At 40.9% G+C, this 11,111-nt stretch overlaps 1 protein-coding gene across 1 annotated transcript; it reads left to right on the forward strand.

Annotated features, from left to right (window-relative positions):
• The first annotated feature begins 2,219 nt into the window (after positions 1-2,219).
• On the forward strand, positions 2,220-3,853 carry LOC145095858 (uncharacterized). Its single transcript, XM_079033675.1, has 2 exons — positions 2,220-3,021; positions 3,258-3,853. The coding sequence occupies exons 1-2, from the start codon at positions 2,220-2,222 to the stop codon at positions 3,851-3,853; spliced, it is 1,398 nt and encodes a 465-aa protein (XP_078889801.1).
• Positions 3,854-11,111: the final 7,258 nt, after the last annotated feature.

Raw genomic sequence — 11,111 nt, forward strand, 5'->3', positions numbered from 1 at the left:
AAAGTATTATTACTGCGGCTAGCAGAAAACCTGTGACTCTCACCAACCTCATGTTGACTTTCAAAATACATGTATTCTCAGGAAATCAGTGAAATTTCGGGGACACTCAGACGATGGAAAACATGGCTCGCAAGTACTTTAATTTTCTACTTTTGAACTGTTATGCCTAACTGTTAAGGCAAACTCGTATTATTATTATATTACTATCTGTAAGAACCATGTATGAAAACATAAATATGTAATGAAATGTTGTTTTGTTTATTGTTGTACTTGTGCTGTATATTCAATTTATCTGTGATCCATGAACTTAGTCGCACAGCCCGGCATGTTTCGCCGCCTAGGCCGGGGGTGTGACAGATTTGTATCAGAGCTAAATTGGCTATAGAGAACTCGTATCCTCGAAAGAGGAATACAACTATAGCAACTAGCTTCTTATAAAAGTATTATCAATAATAAAACTACTTCTCGACTACTCACGGTATGGTAGTTGGGAAGTACAAAACAAAGATTAATAATACTACAAACCCCACCAACCTTAATATATAAGAGTTTATATATATACTCTGACCCACGATGAGAACAATTAATAAAAATTCTAAACATCCCTTCAACTAAAACTACCAACTCAACCCTTTAGGTCAAACGCCTCAATTAAAGGTTAGTATCATACATAAGCCATACCACAAATAAACCTAGAACGCGCGCCTATGTTATTTATGGTCGGGCCGGTGCACAACCAACCTTGAGCAAGGAGTTTGACAAACTACAATGGTTGAGAGTTTTAGAGATTGAAGAATGTCCACCAGATTCGTTGCTGAAGCTTAGTACCTTAGAATCCTTTTATCAACCTTAAAACACTTACGAAAAACTTATACAAATTTACTAACCCGCTTGAAACCCTTTTATATAGATGGCTGGACTACCAGATAACCCTGATGACTGGTTTCGACTTGAGGATCCTGATGAGCCATTTGGAGTTCCTTTGCATCCATATCGACTACACTTAGCTGGGGATCCGTACTTTCCCCAGGACGCTCTTGAGGAGGAGGATCCCGAAGAGGATCCTGAGGAAGATCCCGAAGAGGATCCTGAGGAGGATCTCGATGAGGAGGAGCTCGAGGATGAGGGCATATTGCAGGATGCCCAAGAGACTGATGATGATGGTCATGCAGAGGATGAGGGAGACCTCTCCGAAGAGGAAGCTACTCTCCTTACCCCACCAGACTCACCACCAAGACCCTACTACCAGCCGTACCTTCTACGCGGCAAGGGGCCTTGTATGATGAGGACCCCAGGAATTACTATATCTCCTCTTTACCACTTGGACCCAGCTACTCAGGTTTCCCGACCAACTAGTGGTCTATTAGGGAAATGGACTCGACCCAGTGAGCCATCTTGGCTCACAGATCTCCTTAGCAGGAGGGATGCTACTGATCTACCACCACGGTTTGAGGTTGGTGAATCTTCACGAGCACCACTTAGGTTTAATCCTGAGGATGATCTGATACCTCGCTTGATGACTCGGACTGATCAGACCGAGGATAGGATTAGATCCTTGGATCAGTTTGTGAGAGGTCCAGGCTCTATTTCCCTCGACCATCGTGTTGAGACACTCAAGAAAGAGGAGAAGGAGAATTCTGATGCGATCCAGATATTATATCATCTCTCGGGTGCTGATCACGATGCAGTGAATGCCTTGAGTGCTCAGGTTAGAGCACATAACTACCGGATTCAGATTATGGAGAGCGAGCTTGCTGCACAGCGAAATCAGCTGGTTGTCTCTGCGCAGGAACGACGCTACATCTTGGACCAGTTCGAGGACTTTGTCCTCTATGTGATGACTCGATTTGGGAGGTAGATACCTAGGACAGCTTGTGTCGTAGGATAAGGTTAGGACTTTTGAGGAATAGCTTTTGTGTTGCAAGTGTTTATCACTTCCTGGTTTGTAATAGCTCTTTTGAAAAGCTTTTCTATTTCTAACCTTATATGGTTAAAACATTGTAACTAAAACAAGCAGTTCTTATGACAATGTTTCAGTGTTTTGTTAAGTGTTTGTATTTATTATGTGTTGCTTGAAAAACTCTATATCAGGTAAAGCTTTCATTTTCTGATTTAAAATTTGTATGATTTCGGAAGAAAAACAAACTGAACTAACAAACACCTATTATAACTATATGGTTTAAAAACAACTTAACTTACTTATCTAACATATTAGGATAATGCCTCGACGAAAAGAACCGCGAGTTCGTCCACCACCGACTCCCCGAACTAACAAGAGAAGTGCTCCAGAGATAACTCAAACAACAGAAGAAACTCCAGACCCTGAAGAAGCCCCAAGTGCTACAAATAACCACCAAAATTTCCAAATGGATCCCACTATGATGCAAAACATGCTTGCACAAGGGATTGCTACGGCCTTGGCGACTTATGAGGCTGCTCGAAATGGGAATACTGGAAATAACGGAAGTGGTACTCCTGTAGATGCCCAAAGAAATCCCAAACACTGCTCATACAAAGAATTCATGGGTTGTAAACCTCGATCCTTCTATGGAACTGAAGGAGCTGTTGGCCTATCCCGATGGATAGCAAAGATTGAAGCTGTCTTCCACATCAGCTCTTGCTCGAATGACTGCAGGGTTAAGTACGCTACCTGCACACTGATGGATGATGCCTTAACTTGGTGGAACAACCATGCCAAGACCGTGGGAATTGCAGAAGCCTATGCCATGGGATGGGAACAGCTGAAACTAATGATGACTAAAGTGTATTGTCCACGGCAGGAGATTCAGGCATTAGAACAAGAACTCTGGAACCTAACCATGCAAGGATCAGAGGTAGCTGCTTATACCTCCCGATTCGAAGACCTTTCAACTCTTTGTCCCGGAATGGTGCCTTCAGAAGACAAAAAGACGGAGAGATACATTTGGGGATTAGCATCGCCAGTCCCAGGATTGGTTACTGCATCCAGACCCTCAACTTTTGACAGTGCCAAGCAACTGGCTTATGAGTTGACTGAACAATGTATCCGACGAGGCACCATGGCCCCCCGCAAAAGAAAAGAACCAAACTGAGAATTCTAAGAGAAGGTTCCATGGGAAGCCAAAAGGGAACTTCAAACACCGTAAGCGAAACCCAGAGCCGGTAACGGTGTATGCTGCAATCACAACCACTCCCACTCCAGTAAAGCCCTATGCTGAAACTCTACCTCGCTGCCCTAAGTGCAATTATCATCATGTTGGAGACTGCATGATCTGTAGCAACTGCAAATTACGCGGTCATACCGCCAAATTTTGCAAAAAGAACCCAACCAACAGCCTCAACTACTACCGCAAGAGAAAGTCGAACCTGCTTCGAGTGCAACCAACCGGGACATTTCAGGAAAGATTGTCCTAAGCTGAAGAGACAGGGTGGTCAAGGAAGGGCGTTTGTGATAGGTGCGGGAGACGCACACCAGGAACCAACTGTGGTTACTGGTACGTTTCCTATCGACAATATTTATGCCTTTGTATTATTTGACACTGGTGCTTATAAGAGTTTTATTTCCCACAAATTTAGAAAAATGATTAATCATGAATCATGCAAACTCAATAATGCTTACACGGTAGAAGTAGCCAATGGTCAAATAGAAAGCACCTTAGAAATACTCACCAACTACCTTCTCACCCTGAATAATCACGTGTTCCCTGTCGACTTAATGCCCATAACCATTGGAAGTTTCGATGTAATCATCGGAATGGATTGGTTATCAGCCCATCGAGCGGAGATTCTATGTTACGAAAAAGCTGTACGATTACCCTTACCAAACGATGAAGTCCTTGTGATTTATGGAGAAAAGGCAGGGAAGAACCTATGAGTCATTACTTGCATGAAGGCAAGGAAGTATTTGCAGAAGAGATGCTACGCTTTCTTGGCCCACGTGGTGGATACGCAAGGCAAGGGTAAGGAAATCAAAGACATACCACAAGTGTGTGACTACCCAGATGTATTTCCAGAAGACCTACCTGGAGTACCTCCTATCAGACAGGTTGAATTTCGAATCGACCTTATCCCGGGTGCAGCACCAGTGGCACGGTCTCCTTATCGCTTGGCTCCATCGAAAATGCAAGAATAATCCAGTCAACTTCAAGAACTTCTCGACAAAGGCTTTATCCGGCCAAGCTTCTCTCCATGGGGAGCCCCGGTATTGTTTGTCAAAAAGAAGGATGGTTCATTTAGGATGTGCATCGACTATCGAGAGTTGAACAAGCTCACTATCAAAAACTGGTATCCACTCCCGAGGATCGATGACCTGTTCGAACAACTACAAGGATCCTGTTACTACTCAAAGATCGACCTACTATCCGGCTATCATCAACTTAGAGTTCAAGAAGCAGATATTCCAAAGACGGCATTCCGAACTAGATACGGTCACTATGAGTTTCTAGTGATGCCATTTGGACTGACCAACGCACCTGCCGTATTCATGGACCTTATGAATCGGGTGTGTAAACCCTACTTGGACAAATTCGTGATTGTCTTCATCGATGACATATTAATATATTCACGAACCAAGGAAGAACATGGCCAGCACTTGCGTTTAATTCTAGAACTGCTAAGAAAAGAAAAACTTTATGCAAAGGTTTCTAAGTGTGAGTTCTGGATTAACGAAGTTCATTTCCTCCTTCATGTGGTCAGCAGTAAAGGGATTCATGTCGATCCCGCAAAGATTGAAGCTGTCAAGAATTGGAAAGCACCAACAACACCAACTGAAGTACGCCAGTTCTTAGGGCTTGCAGGCTATTATCGGAGATTTATCGAGAACTTCTCCAAAATAGCCAAGCCTCTCACCGCACTAACCCAGAAAGACAAAAAGTTCGACTGGGGAGACAGTCAAGAGTCCGCCTTCCGAAAATTGAAGCAATTGTTATGCAGTGCACCGAGTTTGTCTCTTCCCGAGGGAACAGAAGACTTTGTAGTATACTGTGATGCCTCACGTCAAGGGTTAGGGTGTGTACTGATGCAGAGGAATAAGGTTATTGCATATGCATCCTGACAACTGAAGCCAAACGAGACGAACTACACTACCCATGACTTAGAATTGGGAGCCGTAGTATTTGCCTTGAAGATTTGGAGACACTATCTATACGGGACAAAGTGCATTGTATTCACAGACCACAAGAGCCTTCAACACATTTTTGATCAAAAAGAGCTCAATATGAGACAACGAAGATGGGTCGAATTACTAAATGATTTTGAATGCGAAATTCGTTATCATCCCGGTAAAGCAAATGTTGTGGCAGATGCTTTAAGCAGGAAGGAACGAGCAAAACCCCTTCGTGTAAAGGCTCTAACCCTAACCATCCACTCGAACCTCACTATTCAAATTCGTGATGCTCAGCTAGAAGCACTTAAACCTGAAAACATCTTGGAAGAAAACCTACGAGGCATGGACAAACAGTTCGACCTCAGAGAAGATGGAACGTGATACTTCATGAACCGAATTTGGACTCCAAGATTTGGAGAAGTCAGAGATTTGGTTTTAAATGAAGCTCACAAGTCAAGATACTTGATACATCCCGGATCAGACAAGATGTATCTCGATCTCAAGAAGCATTATTGGTGGCCCAATATGAAGGCAGAAATTGCCACCTATGTCGGTAAGTGTTTGATCTGCTCCAAGGTCAAGGCAGAGTACCAGAAACCGTCTGGCCTGCTACAACAACCATCAATTCCATAATGGAAGTAGGAGCAAATAACAATGGACTTTATAACAAAGTTACCCAAGACATCAAGCGGTTACGATACCATATGGGTAGTGGTTGACCGTTTGACCAAGTCCGCTCACTTCTTAGCCATCAAGGAAACTGATAAGATGGAAAAACTCACCAGAACTTATCTCAAGGAGATAGTCAGACTACACGGTATGCCAATATCTATCATCTCGGACCGAGATAGTAGATTCACTTCCAGATTTTGGCAATCACTGCAAAGGTCCCTAGGCACAAAACTCGACATGAGTACAGCATATCATCCTCAAACGGATGGCCAGAGCGAAAGGACAATACAAACTCTGGAAGATATGCTCCGCGCTTGTGTGATAGACTTTGGTAATGCATGGGATACTCACTTGCCATTAGTTGAGTTCTCTTACAACAACAGCTATCACACTAGTATAAAGGCCGCTCCATTCGAGGCCTTGTATGGGCGCAAATGTCGTTCACCATTATGTTGGGCAGAGGTTGGAGATACCGAACTAGCAGGAAAACATATGGGAGATACATTATTCACTGGACCTGAAATCATTCAGGAGACAACAGAAAAGATTGTTCAGATAAAAGAACGGCTAAAAGCCGCACGTAGTCGGCAGAAGAGTTATGCTGACAACAGACGCAAACCATTGGAATTCAAAGTAGGAGACCGAGTCCTACTAAAAGTTGCCCCATAGAAGGGTGTCATTAGATTCGGAAAAAGAGGAAAGCTAAACCCACGTTACATCGGACCCTTCGAGATCCTAGCAAGGGTTGGTCTGGTAGCTTATAAGCTCAAGCTACCTCAAGAGCTCAACAAGGTTCACGATACCTTCCACGTGTGTAATCTCAAAAAGTGCCTAGCCGATGAAAACTTGGTTGTACCACTCGATGAAATTCATGTCAACACAAAGCTTCACTTCATTGAGGAACCGGTGGAGATTATGGATCGGGAGATTAAAAGACTCAAACAAAACCGCATACCTATAGTAAAAGTCCGATGGAACTCTCGTAGAGGGCCGGAGTTTACTTGGGAACGCGAGGACCAAATGAAGCAAAAGTACCCACACTTATTCAACTATGCCCCCTCCACTAGTGAAAGAACTAACTCCTAGTGTAAAGTAGCCAAGAATGAAATAATTTCGAGACGAAATTCCCTTAACGGGGAGGTAATGTGACATCCTGGAATTTAGGGCATAGATTTCAAACGACTAAATTTCAGAAAATCTATTTGTAATTAACTCATTCAGCTTCGATTGCATCTAACGAAATATAAAGGAGTTAATTTCAATTATTATGTAATATTTGATGATATTTTTATGTCCAAGCGTGCAACCTGGTAACCAAATCAAAATGCTCAACTGCAGCGTTGGGTAATACGTCTGAAAAACTGAAATTTAGCATTAATCATTTTTTAGAAAAACAAACACTAAAATATGATAGTACATGTTCCCCTGTTTCCGAAAATATAAAGAACGTCCAAAATGGAGTTCGTATGCAAAAGATACAACCGTTATAAGAAAAACGGACAGTAAAACACTGTTTTCTTTAATCGCGTAAACCAAAACAATCCGTTGAGGCGCTTACGCTTTGCCGACGGTATTTCCGAGAGCGTTTTTGGAATCAGGATATAGTATATTATTTAATTTCACACTCGAAATAATTTTTACGAAAATATTTATGAAAGTCGCGAAAACGGACACCGCCTACTGTTAAGATGCAAAACTTCAAACACAAATTCCCGGAGATCCGTAACTCCAAAAATTAATCCGTTTGAGGTTCTGGAATCCTTGAATTATACTCTATCTAAAAATGATTTCGAAAAAATATTCGATGAACGAATCCCGAGCCACCCGGTTTTTTTTTTTTGAGGCCCACATGGAGTGAAGGACTCCAAAAACCTGATCTTCTTCCAGCTGGTATCAAATCCACGTGCCTTTCCTTCCTACACCCTCCTCCTTTGTGTGCAAGGTTCACCAAAGGTACAAACATGGGATTGAAAGTATGGCCATAGATAAGTATGTGTCTATGGACTTATACTATAAATAGAGGCCACTACTTCTCATAAACTCACTCAAATTCATCAGCTTCTTCTTCTCTCTCAATTCCCTCTCTCACAGTTACAACATCACCACCATGGATCACCTCCCCAACCCATTCCTGCTGTTGTTTTCAATCACCACAGCCCCCTCCCTCCTCCTTTTTGGTCTTCCCTATTGAAATAATCAAGAAAGAAACATCAGAAGGCCACCGGAGTAGCCTCCTGCCACCACCGTTTCACCCTCCTGTCGGAAATCACCCACCACCCATTGCAACCTTCAAACACCCACTTCCACCACCGAAGAACTTCATCCCTAAGCTGTCATTGCTATTAATTTCGATCCCCAAAAGCTTCTCCACAATTCCTGCATCGAAATACTGGTAAAAGAAAGAAGAACGAAGGCAACAGCACCGAACTACCACCTCCGTCAGCCCCCCCCCCCCCCCCCCCCCCCCCCCCCCCCGCCAGCCTCCTGTTGTAGCGACAACCACTGTCACCACTTCTGGCCTCCATTTTTGCCACTGGTAAGCACCTCCACCCCTTAGAGAATGTTTCCAAATATCACATGCATCTTCGACTGATTAGCGAATGACATAAGAAATTTTTTTTGGCTATAATAAACCTGCGACGAAGAAGAAGAAGAAGAATAGGACGTTTGCCTCCTGTTCACGAATCAGATACACAAACATGCATGCGGTTTTGCCACATGCAGTCCCCCAAGTATGATATTGTCCAGATTCAACCCCTTACTCCCAAAAACTGTTTTTAAACTAGGTCCTAAGTCCTAAACACACAATTGAAATATTCACAATCTACCCAAATTTCGAAAAATCCTTTCAATAGAAGTTCAAAATATTAAAATAGAAATTTCATAAATTCATTTTTTTACATATATATACATTTTATATTTGATTGTTGTTAAATCTTAAATTATAAAATATAAAAAAAAAAAAAAATTGTATTTTGATTTAAATAAATTTTGAGATAATAAACATTTAGAAAAATTATAAATCATTATACTAGTTCAAATACCGAATCTCCCATCAAATATTGATTTATAACGAATATTTCTAGGAAATCGGATTTATCCCGGAAATCACGACCTCTCGGCAACACATCTCGACTTTCAGAACTACTCGTTAACCACTCGATAAGGTGACAGTTACGGCCCCTTTTCAATATTTTATTTACTCTTGGGGGAGAATACATGTGCTAAATAGTATTTATTATGCAAATACATATGTCTTATATGATACGCATGCTACAATTTTAAAAGTTATAAAGACTTCCATATCTGAATATTATCATGCATAAGGCTTTACACACTTGTACAAGATCATTATGTTAAAATACATATCTCTATAAAAGCGAGTAATTTATACTTTTATAAATACGTCAACCATACTCGGCTTTTACAAATACTATACTACGAAATTCATTATGCCCGGTACTTATCTATAATTAAGTTAGGGCTGAGAGTTATTCACAAACTTTTCGTTAATGGTTTTTGAGTGAGACGCTACTATTCATTAGCTGAGTTTAATCACTTAGTCTGCCCCAGACTGCTATAATCGTTAATCTTCGGAGCGAGGTAGATATATATAGATCTATATGGGGTCGACAACCCCACCTGCGGTTGCTAGCTACAACCATCGACTGATCAATCGAAGCAGGTGATATGTGTCTACAATCGTTACTACGACGTCCAATGAAGCGTCGTAGGGAGGGGCACTTTTCGTCTATAGCTCGATTATAGAACTCACTAAAAACATTAACACGAATCTCTCTCACTTTTTCACTACAACCATAGGTTTGGTTGCTTTCAGAACTGTTTTTAAGTATAGTGGTTACTTATACAATGGATATATTTAAACTTTCATGAAGTTATATCAAGCACATTTTCTTTAAAAGCATAGATTTATTTATAAAATTACTTATTGGCTTTTAAAGACTCATGACAAGCATTGTTTCAACTATTGTTATACAAGAAAAATATACTTTTGGACTTTTGAAAGTATTATTACTGCGGCTAGCAGAAAACCTTTGACTCTCACCAACCTCGTGTTGACTTTCAAAATACATGTGTTCTCAGGAAATCAGTGAAATTTCGGGGACACTCAGACGATGGAAAACATGGCTCGCAAGTACTTTAATTTTCTACTTTTGAACTGTTATGCCTAACTGTTAAGGCAAACTCGTATTATTATTATATTACTATCTGTAAGAACCATGTATGAAAACATAAATATGTAATGAAATGTTGTTTTGTTTATTGTTGTACTTGTGCTGTATATTCAATTTATCTGTGATCCATGAACTTAGTCGCACAGCCCGGCATGTTTCGCCGCCTCGGCCGGGGGTGTGACATTTTGACTTAAGTGATTAAGAAAATAATAAAGTAAGTTCTCTTCCCAATGAAGCATGGTGTCACCAAGAGAGGGTCACAAGACGAGGACTACGTTGAATTCACCATTTTTCTCACCTAGTGTTATCGAAGAGACCAAGAATTAGGTCACAACACGCTTCGACCAAATTGACAGTTGACAGTTGACTTTGAGTTGTTGTCTATTGATTGTTTTCTTTGATTATTGTCTATTGGATTTTTAACCAGTTTGAATTTGGTAAAACTTTGGGGGACTTGAGGATTTGACTGAGGGTTGTCCTCAGCCAGGTGTTAGGTGCTTCGTGCTAGTCGTTCATTGCAAAAATGGTCTTTGATTTTCTGTCGCTTGACTTAGCTAAGTTTTCTCACTATACTATGTGAGACATTATATATCATTTATATGGTAGGATATAGTTGTAGTTAGAGAAAAGTTATGCTAGTAGACCTAAATAAGTGTTTGTTATATATGTAATTGGTTGATTGTACAGGGTATTGCTAATATTGGTGAGTCGTTGAATAAATTTTATAGAGGTTAATTTACTTTAAGTCAAATAGCCTTAGAACTATAGTATAGCCTTATTGCATGTTTCTTCTTTGATTTAGTACTTTTGGATATGAACAACTGCTCGAATATCTATCATAATTCCAGACTACATATGATTATGCATTCATAATGTGACCTTAAATATTAATAATAGCTTATACATGGTTGTATGATAACTGAGAGTCGGCAGTTGTGCGATGGTTGATAGCCTGTAATTGCATCATAGTTGAGAGCTTGTCACCGTTGATGACTAGACATGTGGCATAGCTATTAGACGTCGTTATTGTACGGACAACAATAGAGCAAAGAACCGTTGTTTCGTATGCATTGTATGTGTCACACCCCCAACCGGCGGTCAAAACGTTGGACAGTGTGAACATGGGGAAATTTGATCGAGGCATAAAGATATATATTGAA

The sequence above is a fragment of the Lactuca serriola genome, chromosome 3 (assembly GCF_051521515.1).
Source record: "Lactuca serriola cultivar US96UC23 chromosome 3, Lser_US96UC23_V15, whole genome shotgun sequence".
NCBI classification, from domain to species: domain Eukaryota; kingdom Viridiplantae; phylum Streptophyta; class Magnoliopsida; order Asterales; family Asteraceae; genus Lactuca; species Lactuca serriola.

Excerpts from the sequence above, each read along its gene's own strand:
- LOC145095858 (XM_079033675.1), top strand. The coding sequence starts at position 2,220 with ATGCCTCGACGAAAAGAACCGCGAGTTCGTCCACCACCGACTCCCCGA. Across the intron at positions 3,022-3,257 it reads TTATGAGTTGACTGAACAAT|CAACTGCAAATTACGCGGTC; the intron begins GTATCCGACGAG and ends CATGATCTGTAG.